The sequence below is a fragment of the Notothenia rossii genome, assembly GCF_949606895.1.
Source record: "Notothenia rossii genome assembly, chromosome: 7".
NCBI classification, from domain to species: domain Eukaryota; kingdom Metazoa; phylum Chordata; class Actinopteri; order Perciformes; family Nototheniidae; genus Notothenia; species Notothenia rossii.
This window is the reverse complement of record NC_136905.1, coordinates 39,387,786-39,407,332: the sequence shown is the minus strand read 5'-3', so window position 1 is coordinate 39,407,332 and position 19,547 is coordinate 39,387,786. Positions and strand designations below refer to the sequence as shown.

General features: G+C 39.6%; 1 protein-coding gene across 2 annotated transcripts in view; it reads left to right on the top strand.

Annotated features, from left to right (window-relative positions):
- Window positions 1-19,547, top strand: part of cdk14 (cyclin dependent kinase 14) — a 312,730-nt gene that overhangs the window by 19,755 nt on the left and 273,428 nt on the right. For both annotated transcript variants that reach the window (XM_079640605.1, XM_079640606.1), the window contains exon 2: window positions 14,018-14,049. In XM_079640605.1, coding sequence (XP_079496731.1) covers window positions 14,018-14,049 — 32 coding nt within the window. The remainder of the gene's footprint in view (window positions 1-14,017; window positions 14,050-19,547) is intronic.

The window sequence follows — 19,547 nt, the reverse complement described above, 5'->3', positions numbered from 1 at the left end:
GGCTCGATGCTTGGCATCAGCCAATCAAATCCCGTTTATGCAAATCCCGCCAGTGCAAGCGCAGCCAATCAAACCGCGTGCAAGCTGGGAAAGCCAGACCGCAGTTCATTTCCTCATATTCCAAACGAGATATTACGGTAGCAAATCACCCGGTTCTTTACGACCAGAACTATTTACCGGGATACAAACCGGAGGGAGGTGGCAGAGACAGTGGGTGAAACTGGTAGGTTTTTCGCCTGTTTGGAGAGTTTATATCCAGTTTCCTTCGTTTTAACATTGCTATTGCTTTGTATGTCAGGTGCGGGAGATTCATGTGATTGGTTGTTGGTCGCGTTGCTCGCAAAAAATCGCCAAGCTTCAGACACGCCCAGCTTCAAGATTTTTTGATGCCTGTAGTGTAGACGGGCCGTAACGGCCCGTCTACACTACAGGCATCGAAAACTCCTCTCAACGCTTCGCCCATTCACTTGAATGGGGTGACGTAGAAGATTTTTAATCTTCGCCGAACTGCATTGTGGGGAGCATGGCATGGCTTTGCAAGCATCACGAGCATCTATCGGCATCAACTTTTGAGGCTCGATGCTTGGCATCAGCCAATCAAATCCCGTTTATGTAAATCCCGCCAGTGCAAGCGCAGCCAATCAAACCGCCTGCAAACTGGGAGAGCCAGACCGCAGTTCATTTCCTCATATTCCAAACGAGATATTACGGTAGCAAATCACCCGGTTCTTTACGACCAGAACTATTTACCGGGATACAAACCGGAGGAACCAGGCATGGAGGGAGGTGGCAGAGACAGTGGGTGAAACTGGTAGGTTTTTCGCCTGTTTGGAGAGTTTATATCCAGTTTACTTAGTTTTAACATTGCTATTGCTTTGTATGTCGGGGGCGGGAGATTCATGTGATTGGTTGTTGGTCGCGTTGCTTGCAAAAAATCGCCAAGCTTCAGACACACCCAGCTTCAACATTTTTTGATGCCTGTAGTGTAGACAGGCCGTAAGGGTCAATATACTCCTGTGAAAATGTTTGAAGATGACCAGGGTGCAATTGCTCTATCCAAGAACCCAGTATGTCGTCAACGATGTAAACATGTGGATATCAAGTATAATTTTGTTCGAACTGTACTGAGTGATAACATGATAACCATTGACTATTGCCCTACAGCTGATATGGTTGCTGATATTTTCACTAAGCCTACAACACAGGTCAAAAGTGAGAAATTTGTAAAGTATTTGTTTGGAATGTAAATAACCCCAGAAATGTAACCCTCCGCTATCATTCGATTGGACTACGCAAATTAGTCATTCGAGACAAAAATGTCCAATGCAAAAGACTTTGACAAAAATATTATATTAAAAGGTTTTTTTCAAAACTTTTTTGGGTTCAATCTTTAAAGCATCTTCCGCCCTAATAGAAAATACCAAGAATGTAATCATTTTCAGGATTTTAACCCTTTAAATGCCATTTTGAATACATGAAACTGCTGTTTTTTTTCATGATGAAAACAGAGAAAATGAGTTATTTTCCATAAAATACATATCTGGGGACTGGCTCTTTTTTTTTATAACAGTCTTGGATATGTAAAAGATTAGCAACAAAATAGATTTTTTTGCATTATTAGTTTTTGCACAAAATCAGATTGAACAAAAAAGTTACATATTAGTCATTCGGGAAGAAAATGTCCACTTCCAAAAACTGCTCTAAAATGACAACAGATTAATATTTTTTTTAACTTTTTGGGGTTAAATCTTTCAATCAACTTCAGTCCTGATCAACAATACTAAATGTTAAATTATGTTCAGGATTTTAACTCTTGAACTGTCAGTTTGAAAACATGAATTTGCGTTTTCTATGAAAAACATGCACAAAAAGGCAGTTATTTTCCATATAATAAATGTTGGGGAGGTCGGCTTTTTTTAAATTTATATATATATATATCACAGTCTTGGATATGTCAAAGATTAGCAACAACATTTATTTTGGTGGATTATTAGTTTTTGCAAAAAAATCAGATTAAACAAAAAACTCACACATTAGTCATTCGGGACAAAAATGTCCACTTCCAAAAACTGCTCTAAAATGACAACAGATTAATATTTTTTTAACTTTTTGGGGTTAAATCTTTCAATCAACTTCAGTCCTGATCAAAAATACCAAATGTTAAATTATGTTCAGGATTTTAACCCTTTAACTGCCAGTTTGAAAACATGAATTTGTGTTTTCGATTAAAAACATAAACAAAAAGGCAGTTATATATGTCAAAGATTAGCAACAACATTTATTTTGGTGGATTATTAGTTTTTTCACAGAATCAGATTAAACCCAAAAAACTCACACATTAGCCACTCGTGTCCCATCCACTCCCATTATAACCACATATTTTGATCTCTCCGCTATACCGGTATAAAATCATGCATTTTGTAATGACAGGGTTTTATATTGGAGGAAAATAGTTCAATTTGTCCTTTTTACTGTATATGACCAGATGTGACATTTTACCATTGAATTACATCCTTGTCATTTCTTGGTTTCTTTGCCTGTTGTATAATGGGGCCCTGACAGCCATTGGAATACATGTATGCAACTAATATGATGTAGGTGTGTTGGTATGGATGTGGAAGAGTGGTATCAACTGAGAAATGTGTGTGTGTGTGTGTGTGTGTGTGTGTGTGTGTGTGTGTGTGTGTGTGTGTGTGTGTGTGTGTGTGTGTGTGTGTGTGTGTGTGTGTGTGTGTGTGTGTGTGTGTGTGTGTGTGTGTGTGTGTGTGTCTGGATGTACAGTGTGTGTGCACAGAAACAACAATATACAGTAGATTTGGTTTACAGCATGTCGCAGTTTTCGCCTCAAATCTCTCTTTCTTTCTCTCTCTCTTTTTCTCTCACTCCCTGATTCCCAAAGTCATACACACTCGTACATATTAAACCTCCTTATACCTTGTATGTGTGTGAGTGATTGTGTGTGAGAATGAGACAGGAGTGAGTGTGCTCTCATTGCGTTTTGTTTTTCATTTCTGCTGTTTCATGTGTCTTTGAGGTAAACAGATGTATGATCTTGACCCAGCTTGACCTCGATGTTTTGAATTGTTTGGAACTTCAAAGTCCTTTGATAATGTCTCTTTAGCAAACAGACATACACAGCCATACATACACTCCTTGAAGTAAATAAAAACACCTGGCTGCAAAGCCAAAGCTTCAAATATGTGTAGTTTGGCTGGATGGTCATTTCATTCCTGTGATACGCAACAAGCAGTAAGATGAAGAGGACCTTCTCTGTGGGACAAGAGGTCTCATGCAGCCCGTAACTTCAGCTACAGGACTCAGAAACACCCTGAGAAGGAGGATCTGGTGTGGATCTGCCTGAACTGTGCTTGAAATGAGTCAGCACAAGGATAAAACACTTTTTTGCCAAACAGTTCATTTATCGGGTGGGGGCAGAGAAGAAGGAACAATTCTGCCCCGAATCCCACGTTGATACAGAGGAATCGATGAGGACCTTTGCTGTGGAGGTTGAGGAGCTGCAGAGGAGCTGCTGAGGAGCTGCTGAGGAGCTGCTAAGGAACAATACTGCTGATGATCTCAGGGGTAAAGAATAAATCAAAGAAGGATTCCACGTCATGAATTGTTATTTATGCCACTCGTAATGGCATAACGCGTGGGCCCTGAAACCAAACCTCTGGCAGCAGGAATGTAGCGTGGCGTTTCCTCGTGAGAGGGAAACCAGATTTGAAAACGATCTGCCCTCGCTCAAGGGAAAACCTCCAGCTTGACTTGAGACCGCCCCCATGATAGATAAATGTAATTTATAATGAAGCCAGCTGCAATGGATCATTGATCCACCAGGGGGTGCAGTGGGGTTCCACACTGGAGCTCATGTGAAATAAAGTCAGATACAGTACGCTGGATGTACAGCGGAACTTTGTTAAGATCCATATGTCAAGGATATCATACTCTGTGCTAAATAAGAGACATGTAATCATTTACAAAACATCACCATGTTGTTATTTAACAAAATAATGTTGTTTAGTCGAAAAAAACGAACAGGAGGAAATGCAGCCCGGCTCTCGATTTTTGCTCCTAATTTAATCATCATCTTCACCACGATCATTTATGTTTATGTTTGCAGAATTGACATGAAATCACTGACACATATGAATATACTGCAGGGGTCGGCAACCCCTGGCACGCGTGCCAGCATTGGCATGCGGCACCGTAACCAGTGGCACACTAGGAATAAGTGGAATAAGTGTGCAAAAATATTTAAATTGTATGTATTTTCGGATCCTGAACGAGACCGCCGCCAAGGCGCGTCTCCCCGTTACCTGCAGAAGGAAGCCATGCACGCAACGCAGGCCCGCTCTCTTTATCTCCAGGTGACATTCTGCCGCTTTCCTCCGTGGTGCAGTGCTGATCATTTCACCACGGAGGAAAGCACTTCACTAATTGCAGTAGGCCTACCCATAAGGAGCTGTACAAATGCCGCAGTTTTTGCGTGGCTGTGTATTTAGTTGAAAGCCCAGTGGAGATCTGCTCATCTCTCATCGACATAATATGCTACAAAGGGGCGGACTGGCCATCTGTGTGTTGAACTTTCCTGTCGGCTCCCAGACCGTAGTCGAGGAGGGCAGAAGCAACAAGCTTCAGGTTCGATAACCCACTTTAGAGAGAGGCGAGCTCTTCTTGGGAGGCCGTTGCATTTATTTAGCTGTTCTTCTGTTTCACAAAATACATCACAGACCTCTGTTTTTCTGCTTCCTCGTTTCACTTCCAGAAACACACACGTTCTCTCCATAGGTTCTCTCACTGTCGCTCTACCATCCACAAACACACATGCACAAGCCACACCCCTCTCTCTCTCTCTCTCTCTCTTAAAGGGACAGTGATCTCATCTCACTCTGCATGACCCTAATATCATAACATGTGTGCTCTGGAGAATCACAGAACGGACGATCGTCCTTATTATTATGCCGTTTAAACCAATTATTTAAATGTGTTTGTTAAATTCGGCATCATGCGAGTTGCGCTGACAGGTCCACACACTGCTTCCCCGCAGCGAGGCTCCCCCGCCCTCCTGCTGATAGTTGACGAGCGTCAAGCTCCTCAACCCCCCCCCCCCCCCCCGTTGATAATTCTCGATCGTTGGCACGCTGATAACAATTATTTTTTTAAATGGCTCTTCATATCAAAAAGGTTGCCGACCCCTGATATACTGTATTAAACTTCATGAAAACGTTATTAACGTGCCTAAACTCAGTAATTCACTAAAAATATTTATATTTTAATGGAGTCTCGTTGGCAGATCAGGATCCCAAAGCCTAGCGGAGGGATCCTGATCTGCATGACGGCGGGTGCTATTTTCCCCATAAGGAACAATTCGCTGCAAATTATCCCGCTTATTACATGGCCACATTCTCAACAAAGTAACGACATGACTCCCAGTATTAATTGAAATGCTTTTATGGATTTAGAAAATGTTTTTATTGATTTAAAAAATAGTTGTATGTATTGATTTAAATTGACATAAAAAAAAAAAAATATTCCGTTGTTACCGTTTTTTAAACAGTCTGAATGAAACGGCAGCTCTCAGCTGTGTATTTACACAACTAATGGCCCATCAACCACAGCTCTCTCCCCCCCTCCCCCCTGATCTTTCTTCTCCAGCAGCTAAATTAACTGTAGGTTACTCTGAGTGACCATAGACTATATGTGACAAGCTTACAGTTAGTGACGTAACAACACCATAAAAGCTGGTGGGTTGAAAGCAATACGGGAGGTAAAATAGCTACAATAATTGTGATTTATTTATTGTGGCTTTTATGTTTTTAGGTATAAAATGTTATGTAATTCAGGCTTATAGTTCACCCTTCTCTAAAAGCCTTCAACAATGACAATATTCATTGTAATTTAATAAATCCTTCCAACACAAATTGTAAAAAAAATAGCCTACTGTAAGTTAAGAAATCATTCCAATATGTACATCTTGTGATGTAACAACAATAACATTATAAAACGTAACATAGCTGAACATGGTATTGCACATTTAGCTTTGAGTGTTACTGACCTGAGATGTTTTTATTACATGAATTAAAGTGACCGAGGCTTTTTAACATGCAAACTCATCAGGTATGAAAAAGGTGACAAGGATCCGAGCCCCCGGCTCCCCCACCCCACAGAATATCGGCTTTAAAATGAGGAATAACAGAGCATATTAGCAGAACAACTAAAGCAGCAGTGTTAATTATAACAGAAACGCCAAAGAGTCACATCTAATAGAAATATATAAAAGCATTTATTTGAAATTGTGTAGCAGTCAGTTTATAATTTTGGCAGCACTGTTGAGCATTTTGAAAATGTATTTTCATGCCTCTGTGCAAGGCTTAGTCTTTCTATCTTTATAGCCACATGGTGTAAAGTAACTAAGTTCATAAACTCAACAAGTACTATACTTGGGCACAATTTTGAGATACTTGTAATTTATTTAAGTATTTCAATGTTTTGCTACTTTGTTCTTCTACTCCACTACAGTTCAGAGGTACATGGTGTACTTCTACTCCCCTACATGTATTTAATACCTTTAGTTACTTTACAGATGTGGATGAATGATGTGAAATATAATCAAGTGTTAAATCAGACTTTAGTTCCACCTGGAGCAAATCCACAAGCTACCCTGCAGTATACAAAGTCATTCAAACTAGCTGCACGTTTACCAACTTTGAGAACACTTTCATGATCAATCATTATAAAACATATCTCTATTATTCTGAAATGGACCAATCTGCAAAATGACTACTTTTACTGTCGCTACTTTCACTATATTTTGATGAGAATACTTTTCTACTTTTACTTCAGGAACATTTTGAATGCAGGACTTTTACTGTAACAGAGTATTCCTACACTCTGGTACTTCTACTTTTACTCAAGTACAAGATCTGAGTACTTTTACTTTTACTCTAGTACAAGATCTGAGTACTTCTACTTTTACTCAAGTACAAGATCTGAGTACTTCTCCTTTTACTCAAGTACAAGATCTGAGTACTTCTACTTTTACTCAAGTACAATATATATATATACTTATACCACCTCTGTTTATAGCCTATGAAAAAAACTATTAGAAATAGAAGGCGAAAGCTAACGTTAGCAGATAGTGACAATGTATGCTAGCTAGCTAGCTCAACGATTCCTTAAATAATATTGCCACAGAAAAACTTTTCAGTTCACATCACGCTCTGCCGCTCCGACAGGGAGCTCTGCTCTGAACACCTGAACGGCCCGTTCTAACAGCTGTTCACCAGCGGTCCAGTCTGTGCCACAGTGACTCCGGACGTGCAGTTAATATTAACGAACGCACCCGTAGGTAATGTAGCTGCTGAAGCTAGACCATCATGTCGGAGCAGCAGAGCCTTATTATACATCCATGAGCAGAGCTGACAGGCAGGAAGACTCGAGCACACAGCTCGCGCTTCATTATAATATATAAAAAAAGAACACCATGCGTGTCATGATGGCACATAACAGCTCACGGCCGCAGATTACTCCGGGTCCCAGACCCCCCATACCCCAAAAATATTTTTATTGCAGATCTACATGAATCACACAAACGACCTATTTTGGATTCAAAACGGCAAATTTCGCCGAAAGGTGACAAGTTTGCATCACTGAACATAGACAGAGCACAACTGAAACATATCATCTGAGATGTAACAACATAATACACTTTTTGGGGATGCTTGGGATGTGAGGAGTGAGGGACACGGCTTAGAACGGGCGTGTCGCCTGGCAGGACAGGAGAGTGTGTGCACCAGTCTGCCTTGATCTATGAATTCATGTCCAATTCAATGTCAAGGAGGTTTTCCTTCAAGGTGTTCTGTTTTATAGAAGGAAAACCTCCTTCACTTCATGAAAGTGTTTTAACCACACACACCTCTACACACACATGACGGGTGTTATTTTCCCCATAAGGAACAAGTTGCTGCAAATTGTCCCGCTTATTACACGGCCACATTCTCAACAAAGTAACGACATGACTCCCAATATTAATGTAAATGCTTTTATGGATTTAGAAAATGTTTTTATTGATTTAGAAAATAGTTGTATGTATTGATTTAAATTGACATGCATCCGCTAAGAAAAATTGTCAGTTTTTACCGTTTTTTAAACAGTCTGAATGAAACGGCAGCTCTCAGCTGTGTATTTACACAACTAAAGGCCCGTCAACCACAGCTCTCTCCCGCCCTCCCCCCCTGATCTTTCTTCTCCAGCAGCTAAATTAACGGTAGGTTACTCTGAGTGACAAGCTTACAGTTAGACACAACACTGTAATTGCAAGTGACCCTCAGTTAGTTGACTTTTATGTTCAACTGCTAAATTCGTTACTGATAAAAAAGGGCTTCTACTGTACCTAATTACCTTAACACTAGAACCGCCAGAGGTTTTTGTATAGGCCTACCTAAACCTGTCAAATCCCGCTATTAGAATACAATTTTTAACAACATAGGGTGCTACATAACACACTTTCAGGAAAAGTCACAGACTGGGAGACTTTAATATTTTATTGAAAAAAAGTTACATTGCACACACACAACACACATCACACAAATTGACCCGATTGGTGGTTCTAGTGTTAAATAAACTCACTAATTAATGAAACCAGTTCAATACACATTATTCTTATTCTTATCATTCTTTATGAGCACGCAGAAGTAGTCTTAAAATCAGATCTGTTTTTTTAATGAAATCTGACGGCAGACAGTTAGCTCTGATCACCTATGATAAATGCACCACAGCTAATCGCTGGCCATTCAGCCACAGAGCTCCCTCTATAAAAATCAAACTGTAGACGGTGTGAAAGCACCTATTGTTTGAAATAATGGTCGGAATGTGACCTGTGAGCCTTCTGAATTACCGTGGGACAGCACATTCTAAACTAAAATGTTCAATCAATAAAGTAACATCTTATCTTATCTTATCTTAATATCTTCATATTAATAATAATAATAAATCATACAGTATGTGTCCGAAAGGGAGCAGGAGGAAGCAAACACAAAAATATACACAAAATATAGTGCATATTAAAGCAAACGATTGTAAAGGTAAAAGTATGAGCATAACAAATAAAGAAGTGTAATGTAAAAATTTACATTATAATTATGATTATTTAATATATAAAGACTATATATTATTGAATTACAAGATTAGATATACTTTAGTTGATCTAAAATATTGATGTGTTCAAATGCTCTTCAAAACACAACTGAAAGTCCATGAAACTTGTCTTTCTGTATTTGTGAATGAAGCGCCATCTCCTGGTTAAAACCTGAAATAGAAAATCTGGCAACGCCCTCTTGGAAAATAGTGGGAGGGCTTAACATTCCTCTATACTGGTCTTTGGCAGGTCGTAGGCAGGAAGCTGTAAGCTGGAGTCTGACATTCGGTGCTACATCTGTACGGGATGGGATCCTCTTTGTCCTCTCCACTTTCAGGGGAAGGGTCAGACGAAGAAGGATCAGACTCCACTACAAACTCCACATCAGATTATCCTTCTCATGTTTGGCAAAAAAGTGTTTTATCTTTGTGCTGACTCCTTTCAAGCACAGTTCAGGCAGATCCACACCAGATTCTCCTTCTCAGGGTGTTTCTGAGTCCTGCAGCTGAAGTTACGGGCTGCATGAGACCTCTTGTCCCTCAGAGAAGGTCCTCTTACTGCTTGTTGCATATCACAGGAATGAAATGACCAGCCTGCCAAACTACACATATTTGAAGCTTTGGCTTTGCAGCCAGGTGTTTTTATTTACTTCAAGTAGTATATGTATGGCTGTGTATGTCTGTTTGCTAAAGAGACATTATCAAAGGACTTTGAAGTTCCAAACAATTCAAAACATCGAGGTCAAGATCATACATCTGTTTACCTCAAAGACACATGAAACAGCACAAATGAAAAACAAAACTCCATGAGAGCACACTTAGTCCTGTCTCATTCTCACACACAATCACTCACACACATACAATGTATAAGGAGGTTTAATATGTAAGAGTGTGTATGAGTTTGGGAATGAGGGAGTGAAAGAAAAAGAGAGAGAGAAAGAAAGAAAGATATGAAGCGAAAACTGCGACTTGCTGTAAACCAAATCTACTGTATATTGTTGTCTCAGTGCACACACACACACACACAGACAGACACACACACACACACACACACACACACACACACACACACACACACACACACACACACACACACACACACACTGTACATCCAGACACACACACACACACACACACACACACACACACACACACACACACACACACACACACACACACACACTGTACACACACACACACACACACACACACACACACACACACACACACACACACACACACACACACACACACACACACCTCTCAGCTGATACCACTCTTCCACATCCATACCAACACACATACATCATATTAGTTGCATACATGTATTCCAATGGCTGTCAGGGCCCCATTATACAACAGGCAAAGAAACCAAGAAATGACAAGGATGTAATTCAATGGTAAAATGTCACATCTGGTCATATACAGTAAAAAAGACAAATTGAACTATTTTCCTCCAATATAAAACCCTGACATTACAAAATGCATGATTTTATACCGGTATAGCGGAGAGATCAAAATATGTTGTATAATGGGAGTGGATGGGACACGAGTGGCTAATGTGTGAGTTTTTTGTTTAATCTGATTTTGTGCACAAACTAATAATCCACCAAAATAAATGTTGTTGCTAGTCTTTGACATATCCAAGACTGTGATAAAAAAAAAAGCCAACCCCCCCAACATTTATTATATGGAAAATAACTGCCTTTTTGTGCATGTTTTTCGTAGAAAACGCAAATTCATGTTTTCAAACTGGCAGTTAAAGGGTTAAAATCCTGAACATAAGTTAACATTTGGTATTTTTTATCAGGACTGAAGATGATTGAAAGATTTAACCCCAAAAAGTTTAAAAAATATTAATCTGTTGTCATTTTATAGCAGTTTTTGGAAGTGGACATTTTTGTCCCGAATGACTAATGTGTGAGTTTTTTGTTTAATCTGATTTTGTGCAAAAACTAATAATCCACCAAAATCAATTTTGTTGCTAATCTTTGACATATCCAAGAATGTGATAAAAAAAAAGCCGACCACCCCAACATTTATTATATGGAAAATGACTTCTTTTTTGTGTATGTTTTTCATAGAAAACGCAAATTCATGTTTTCAAACTGGCAGTTCAAGGATTAAAATCCTGAACATAATTTAACATTTGGTATTTTTGATCAGGACTGAAGTTGATTGAAAGATTTAACCCCAAAAAGTTAAAAAATATATTAATCTGTTGTCATTTTAGAGCAGTTTTTGGAAGTGGACATTTTTGTCCCGAATGACTAATATGCAACTTTTTTGTTCAATCTGATTTTGTGCAAAAACTAATAATGCAAAAAAATCAATTTTGTTGCTAATCTTTGACATATCCAAGACTGTTATAAAAAAAAAAGAGCCAGTCCCCAGATATGTATTTTATGGAAAATAACTAATTTTATCTGTTTTCATCATGAAAAAAACAGCGGTTTCATGTATTCAAAATGGCATTTAAAGGGTTAGAATCCTGAAAATGATTACATTTTTGGTATTTTCTATTAGGGCAGAAGTTGCTTTGAAGATTGAACCCAAAAATGTTTTTAAAAAAACCTTTTAATATAATGTTTTTATCAAAGTCTTTTGCATTGGACATTTTTGTCTCGAATGACTAATTTGGGTATTCGATTTGTTACAAAGTGAATTAAAGACCGATTTGAAAAATTGAAATTGGAATTCCAAAATATATCGAGAAAATAGCCTTGTTACAAAAAATCAGGCCATTTGCACCAATATAACCAAAGTTATTGCAAAATGAAAAGTGAAAAATGACCCATATGGACAAAAACGTCACAGTGATACCGGAGGGGAAATTTAAAGCACTGTGTTATTGTGCAAGTGTATAAGGTGTTTACATTTGAATTCATGTTGAGAAATTGTGCAGTATAAGAGTAAGTGGGGGTGTTGAATTATGAAATGTAATATATTAATTTGTTTATTTAATACTCTTATACTAATCACTTCCTGTATTCCCGTGATAAAAGGGACATGTGCAATAAAACGTGTCACTTCCGGTTGAAGCAAGGCCAATGGTGTATGTGTGTAATTATTCCTCTGTCACGTTAAACTATGTTCACGGTATTCCTGCCCTAAGATCATGGCATCGTTAACAGTTTCCAAATATTATTTTTTAGAATATCTTAGGCCCTCACAGAGGGCCGAGAGGGCCCTGACGGCTCGCCATTGTTATAAGGAGTTTGATGTTGGTTTCATTGCCTGGTACACAGACTATTATTAATTAGACCCTCCAGAAAAACGCGGGCTAAATTCCTTGATTATGCGGGCTAAATTCCTTGATTATGCGGGCTAAAATCCTTGATTATGCGATTAAACATGCAGGGTTTTTATGTGATTTTATGCGGTGAAATTGCGGGAAGTTGCGAAATATGCGGAAAGTTGCGAAATATGCGAAATATGCGGGAAAAAAGAATAAATGTTTTTAAATATTAGGCTGTCTTATTTATTCTCTCTCACACACAACCTGCCACTAACGTTAAACCCCTTTACTATTCAATTAAACACATTCAATGTTTATTTATTGTAAAAGCAAGTGGGCTATTTTAATCTCACACATACCCTCCCCCCCACACCATACACACACACACTTCTCCGCCTCATTCTGTTTTCATTTACTCGTTCGTTATCTGACCAGCTTCAATCTTGTAGGCTACTCACTTCGTTTCTTGTAGCCCTCGAAAGGGTTTTGGAGGTTGATGCCTCGGTGAATGTGAGTTGTTTGGCTTTCTTGTCCGCAGCAGCAGAAAGCATTTTCGAATGTTTGAATGAATCAAAGTGGGTCGTCACGTCGATGTTCTCTTATGCTCCAACACACAGTTGCATGGGGTGCAGAATAGTTTCCCCCCACTTTTTGCCCGGTCTTTAGTAGAAGTGTTCGTCGGTAAATGAGATGGATTAGATTCTTTCATCTTGGTGTTTTCTCTATCGTGTGAGCTCCACACGTTCACTCTATAAAGTGTTGTTTACATTCTGTGATGCGCGAGCTGATGACTTCACGTCAAGACGAGTTAACTTTTTTTTCTTCTCAACTTTGTGTGGAAAAATGCGGGGATTATGCGGCCTTTTGATAAATATGCGGCCTTTTAAAAATCTGCGCCATTTTGCTGATTATACGGTAAATTCTGCGATCGCAGAATCGCGTTTTTCTGGAGGGTCTAATTAATGAATACATTATCATGTATAGTTTCATAGGTAAGTGGATATATTAGTGTTACAGGTCTATTGAAATTATGATTGATTTAACTGCTCATCATCACAATGAAAGCCTGAAGAAAGAAACTGTGTATAATATCAATATTATATCTGTAGATCCTATCTGGATGATGAGAAAGATGTCAATGCAAGTGTACATGCATGCAGAATGCTGATCAGCCTCACATTTTGATCACATTTTAGCCCAGTGTAAATACCTGTAGATAAATAAGAATCGCATTTGCCTGTTGAAATATTGTAAAGAAAATAAATTGCCCCTGACTAGGTTTAGATTCTTGCCATCATTTCTACCAATCAGGTTGTCATTAGAGTTGGATGGGGTCACAATGTCTGATTAACCCGATAAATGATCTGGCTGTTGGTCAACATTTGGCTGGATTTCAGTTTCCCAACATGGCTGCTCCATGGTTCAGTTTCCCAACATGGCTGCTCCATGAGGAAAGTGAGTTGTCAACAATCAACCCCCCGCTTCGCTGCTTTAATGAGTCGCTTTAAAATAGAATGAATTCCAGGGACCAAACTTCTGCTCTTTGCTGTATCTCTAACATTATATTTGTATTTTGTTCATTCTTCAAAATATGTCAATACAGGCAGTGTCTGATTCTCTCTTCCTTTCTTCTCTTTGCAGCTTTCAAGAAAGAGGACAGCGGCTTTGATGAGGTAGGAGGAAACAAGTGATTTCAGGGAGCTGCTACAGTCTGAGTGGCCCACTTTCAGGCTGCGGAGTGTTGCATGCTGCATTTGATCACTTAATCACTAACATTATTCATCAAGGTCTCGTTGGCCAAATGTGTTCAGGACTGCATTGCAGTTGAATGAATGTTTTGAAGTGGATGCGGCTGTAACTCCGTACATATGGTGTGTAATATATTCATGTGTGGAGTGTTGGGGATTCCCTCTCATCTCAGAGGCGTCCCTCAGGGTCAGGCGCCAGCACTGGGCTGCTCTGGTCTGTCAAATGAGACTCAACCAAATGCACCAAACACATTCTATGTCTAGGCTTTAACATTTAAAAAGTGTGCTCAAACAACAGAAAGGGGTAAGTCCACAACCAGTGAACTAATGATGAGGGACAGCTGCATGTTCACAGTGTGAGAGCTGAAGTGTGTCTTTATATCCTCCTCATTGTGTTCTGTTTCTCGAGCACTGCACAATGCATTAGGATGCAGGAACCCACTCGCCTGACCCAATCTCACTGTACAATTTCAATTAAATGAATGAAATGTAAATGAATAAAATGCCAGGCATATTAAGGTCATTGCAATATATAAAATACACTTCACATATATATTTTTGAAGTGTGAAACCGTTTTACTCCGCACTGAAAAAACTGAAATGTTTAATTAAATGTCAACACATTCCACATAACTGTGTTAGGTTAGTTGTTTTATTTAAACTTAATAGTATTGCTTTCAATTAACATGATACAATTATGTGAAATATAATATTCTGCTCATTATGACTAGAATAAGGCAAAAAAAAAGAATCATGCAGGCAGCTAAAGTGACTTTGTTTAATCAACACATCTCATTGGTGTTGTTTGTCTGATTTGGATGGAAATAAAAGGCAACAACACACAACGTTAACTAAAACAAAAAGTGACAGGACACAGTGGGTTCCCTGCTGCTCACACAGAATCCCCCTGGGCTCTCTGGGCTTCCTCTCCTTTCTAACATTCTTTTTATTTTATGGTGGGTTTTATACTACTGTACCAGAGTGTCCCATTTGCCCTAATCTTTTGAATACTGAAGGGAAAATATGAAGGACGTCCGTACTTAAATGACCACACATGAATGACCATGCTAAAAATCTGGTACAGTCATAAAGCAGTCATGCGATTTCAGTTGGAATGATCTCCACAGGAGCTTACTTACTTTTGTGTTGGCCGACCCTGGTTTCTTAAAGCAGCACTGTTGCCACATGTTGTCCCACATCATCCTATCCCAGAACAGTTTTTAATTCCTCCTGTATGAATGTTACTGTCCCCGGGACACTGCTGTTATTTGCTACCCTGGATGAGGTATTGATTTCCCTTCTCTGCTCCCTCAGTGGGCTGTTGTTGGTGTCTGGTTGATGCGGCAGTCAATAGGTCTGAGGATACTGAGGTGGGATGTTAAATCGACTGGGGAATCATGCTTGGTTGCACTTTTGAGTTAAAGTAACAGTGAGTGAACCTACTGCAGGTAAAGCTGTGTCCTTGTTGTAGAAACACCATATGGTTTCCAGGCTTCTGGAAGATTTCCAGTGTTCTGTCTGAAGAGGCAGTGGCATCCCATAATGAGTGATCAGACACCAGGATGTGTGTTGATGTGGCGGACATGTTGCTGCTGCGGTTGGTCGGTGGATTGATTTACAGTATATGTGATAGTCCTGCTGAGATCGGATAAGCACACTGGATAGACATTTTTCTTCACATCATCACTAGTCGGAGATGATCACCACTTAATGTCATTACATCTTTCCAGCAAAAGCAATACAACTCAACAGCACCGCCAGGCACATCCTCCAAAATGATGACACATTTGAATCAATGCCTCCCTAAACAGTTTTTACAAAGACTGAACTATAACCTTCCTGAAGGTGCAATGTATTGCAGCGTCTGTGTATTAGAGTCATAATAGTTTCACCTGTGGTGTTAACAGGGTTTTATAATGTGCAATTATTTAGATTTTGTATGATGAACTTTATTGATCCCAAATAGGGAAAATATATACATCTATAGAGCATAATATGCATGCATATATAGAATAAGTTAGAATACCCTATAATAGACCGACCTACTACTAAACATTATAAACTAAGGATACTATATACAGTTTATAAGTCTGCAAAGTAGTTTAGTAACAGGGTTTTTTTGGTGCAATATACAGGCATACTAAATATACCCTAGTGCAATTCAACTTTCATTATTTTACAATCGGCAATTGTTTTTGAAGCTGTCAGAATGAACCAAGCAGCGCTGGCTGTTTGAGAGATAATCATTCGATTCTGTGGCTCTGGAACATTTTGAAAGAGATTTCCAATCTGACTGTGTGACAGGAATATTACGCTATTGTTCCCAGTCATGTGTATTGATATTACACCTGCATTAGGAACGTAATGTGCTAATAACTTATCTCAAAATGAAACTGACTGCACCTTTATTATCCACAGTGAAATGCCCATATGCAACCAAATACACATACATCACGTCTGATTCAACCAGCTGCTTGATTAGCAGTCCATTTATTCTGCAGTCGTGTCAGCATGGGAAGCAGAGCTGATTAAATATTCAGACTTTGACATTTTTCCATGGTCCACCAACACATATCATCCATGTTTATGCTTGTTGCTTTGATTTAACTGAGGTTTGAATGAGGAGGCAGAGTGCGCTGCCGCCATCATTCAAGGGTGATTAGATGCTTTAATATAGGCACCAGCTGCTGCGCACCATTTAATTACCAGCATCAACATGAAGGCCTGCAGCTCTGTCAGCCCCCACCTGCAGGAGCCCCCCCTTTATTTGCTAACCAACTATATAGTCTTTATGTTCTTGACACACCGCAAATCCTTTCATCCAGAAAATAATGTTTCTTATTCATTCCACAGGGTAAAAAACTCTCTTTAAATTCAGCCATTAAATAAAAAAAACATTAAAACAGTATAAACTTTGCACCGTTATGCACAATTGACCAAAAATAAGTTAGCCATGTGTCGTTTCCATCCTGAACTAAAAACAGACTAAAAAGTACAATACTCACAAATAGAATTGTGCAAGTTCTCCCACTTAAAAAAAACGAGGGAGGCCTGTAATTTTTATCCTAGGTATACCTCAACTATGAGAGACAAAATGAGAAAAAATAATCCAGAAAATCACATTGTCTGATTCTTAAAGAATTTATTTGCAAATTATGGTGGAAAATAAGTATTTGGTCACCTACAAACAAACAAGATTTCTGGCTCTCACAGACCTGTAACTTCTTCTTTAAGAACCTCCTCTGTCCTCCACTTGTTAACTGTATTAATGGCACCTGTCCACAACCTCAAACAGTCACACTCCAAACTCCACTATGGCCAAGACCAAAGAGCTGTCAAAGGACACCAGAAACAAAATTGTAGACCTGCAGGTGTGAAGAAATCAACTGTGGGAGCAATTATTAGAAAATGGAAGACATACAAGACCACTGACAATCTCCCTCGATCTGGGGCTCCACGCAAGATCTCACCCCGTGGGGTCAAAATGATCACAAGAACGGTGAGCAAAAATCCCAGAACCACACGGGGGGACCTAGTCAATGACCTGCAGAGAGCTGGGACCAAAGTAACAAAGGCTACCATCAGTAACACACTACGCCGTCAGCAGGGTTGGGGGTTACTTTGTAAATGTAATCAGTTACTGATTACTGAATACATGGCTCTGAAAGTAATCCGAATACAGTTACAGTTACGTGTCTTAAAAAAAACTTAATCAGATTACTTTTCGATTACTTTTCGATTACTTTCTTTTTCCATCACAGATGGGTATGTTTTGGTGAACAGGAGACACAAAATGCAAAAGGAAACTGAACGTGTTTTTACTGTTTTAATGGCTTATCAAGAACACAACTGAAACGTATCTGAAACGATGTAACAACATAATCAACTTTTTGGGGATGCAGCTTGGGATGTGAGGAGTGAGGGACATGGCTTAGAACGGGCGTGTCGCCTTCTGTCCTGCCAGTGTTGGCAGGACATGAATTAAAATGTCGAACTCGGACTTCATTTTAAGGACGTGTCGGCCAGGGGTGTAGAGCTATATTTTTTTAACCACCGGATTGGCAAAACAAGAGACTATGTGCACCAGTCTGCCTTGATCTATGAATTCATGTCCGTGACACTGACAGTATCTGCTGCCCACAGCTGTTTTATAGAAGGAAAACCTCCTTCACTTCATGAAATCTCTGCAGCACCAGGAGGCAGCGGGAGGGTTAACTCAGCCTCTGAGAAGACGAGCGCGCAGTGCCTTTCACGCACCGCCTTCGCTGTGTTTACCTTCAGAATCATAAGGCTAAAGAGCAACCGCAGGCTGATGTGTTTTAACCACACACACCTCTACACACACACACAACTTAAACGCAGACTTTTGTTCCTCAATGTTTCGTTGTTATCATTTCACTGAGCGGACCCGCCCCTTTTTTTTCAAACGCTCCCTTTTTTTTAGTCCATCTGCGTCGGTAAAAGTTTTTGTGCGCTTTGATGATTCGGCTGTACCTTTAATAATGAATATTAAATGTTGTGAGGAAATCTTTCCACCAATAATTCCAATAAGTAATCCAAAATGTATTCACTTCAGGTTTACGAAAGTAACTGTAATCAGATTACTCGTTTTTCAAATGTAACGCGAGCTGAATAGAGTTACTTGATTTTTGTATTCTGATTACGTAACACCGTTACATGTATTTCGTTACAACCCAACCCTGGCCGTCAGGGACTCAAATCCTGCATTGCCAGACGTATACCCCTGCTTAAGCCAGTACATGTCCAGGCCCGTCTGAAGTTTGATAGAGAGCATTTAGATGATCCAGAAGAGGATTGGGAGAATGTCATATGGTCCGATGAAACCAAAATAGAACTTTTTGGTAAAAACTCAACTAGACGTGTTTGGAGGAGAAAGAATGCTGAGTTGCATCCAAAGAACACCATACCTACTGTGAAACATGGGGGTGGAAATATCATGCTTTGGGGCTGTTTTTCTGCAAAGGGACCAGGACGACTGATCCGTGTAAAGGAAAGAATGAATGGGGCCATGTATCGTGAGATTTTGAGTGACAACCTCCTTCCATCAGCAAGGGCATTGAAGATGAAACGTGGCTGGGTCTTTCAGCATGACAATGATCCCAAACACACCGCCCGGGCAACGAAGGAGTGGCTTCGTAAGAAGGATTTCAAGGTCCTGGAGTGGCCTAGCCAGTCTCCAGATCTCAACCCCATAGAAAATCTTTGGAGGGAGTTGAAAGTCTGTGTTGCCCAGCAACAGCCCCAAAACATCACTGCTCTAGAGGAGATCTGCATGGAGGAATGGGCCAAAATACCAGCAACAGTGTGTGAAAACCTTGTGAAGACTTACAGAAAACGTTTGACCTCTGTCATTGCCAACAAAGGGTATATAACAAAGTATTGAGATGAACTTTTGTTATTGA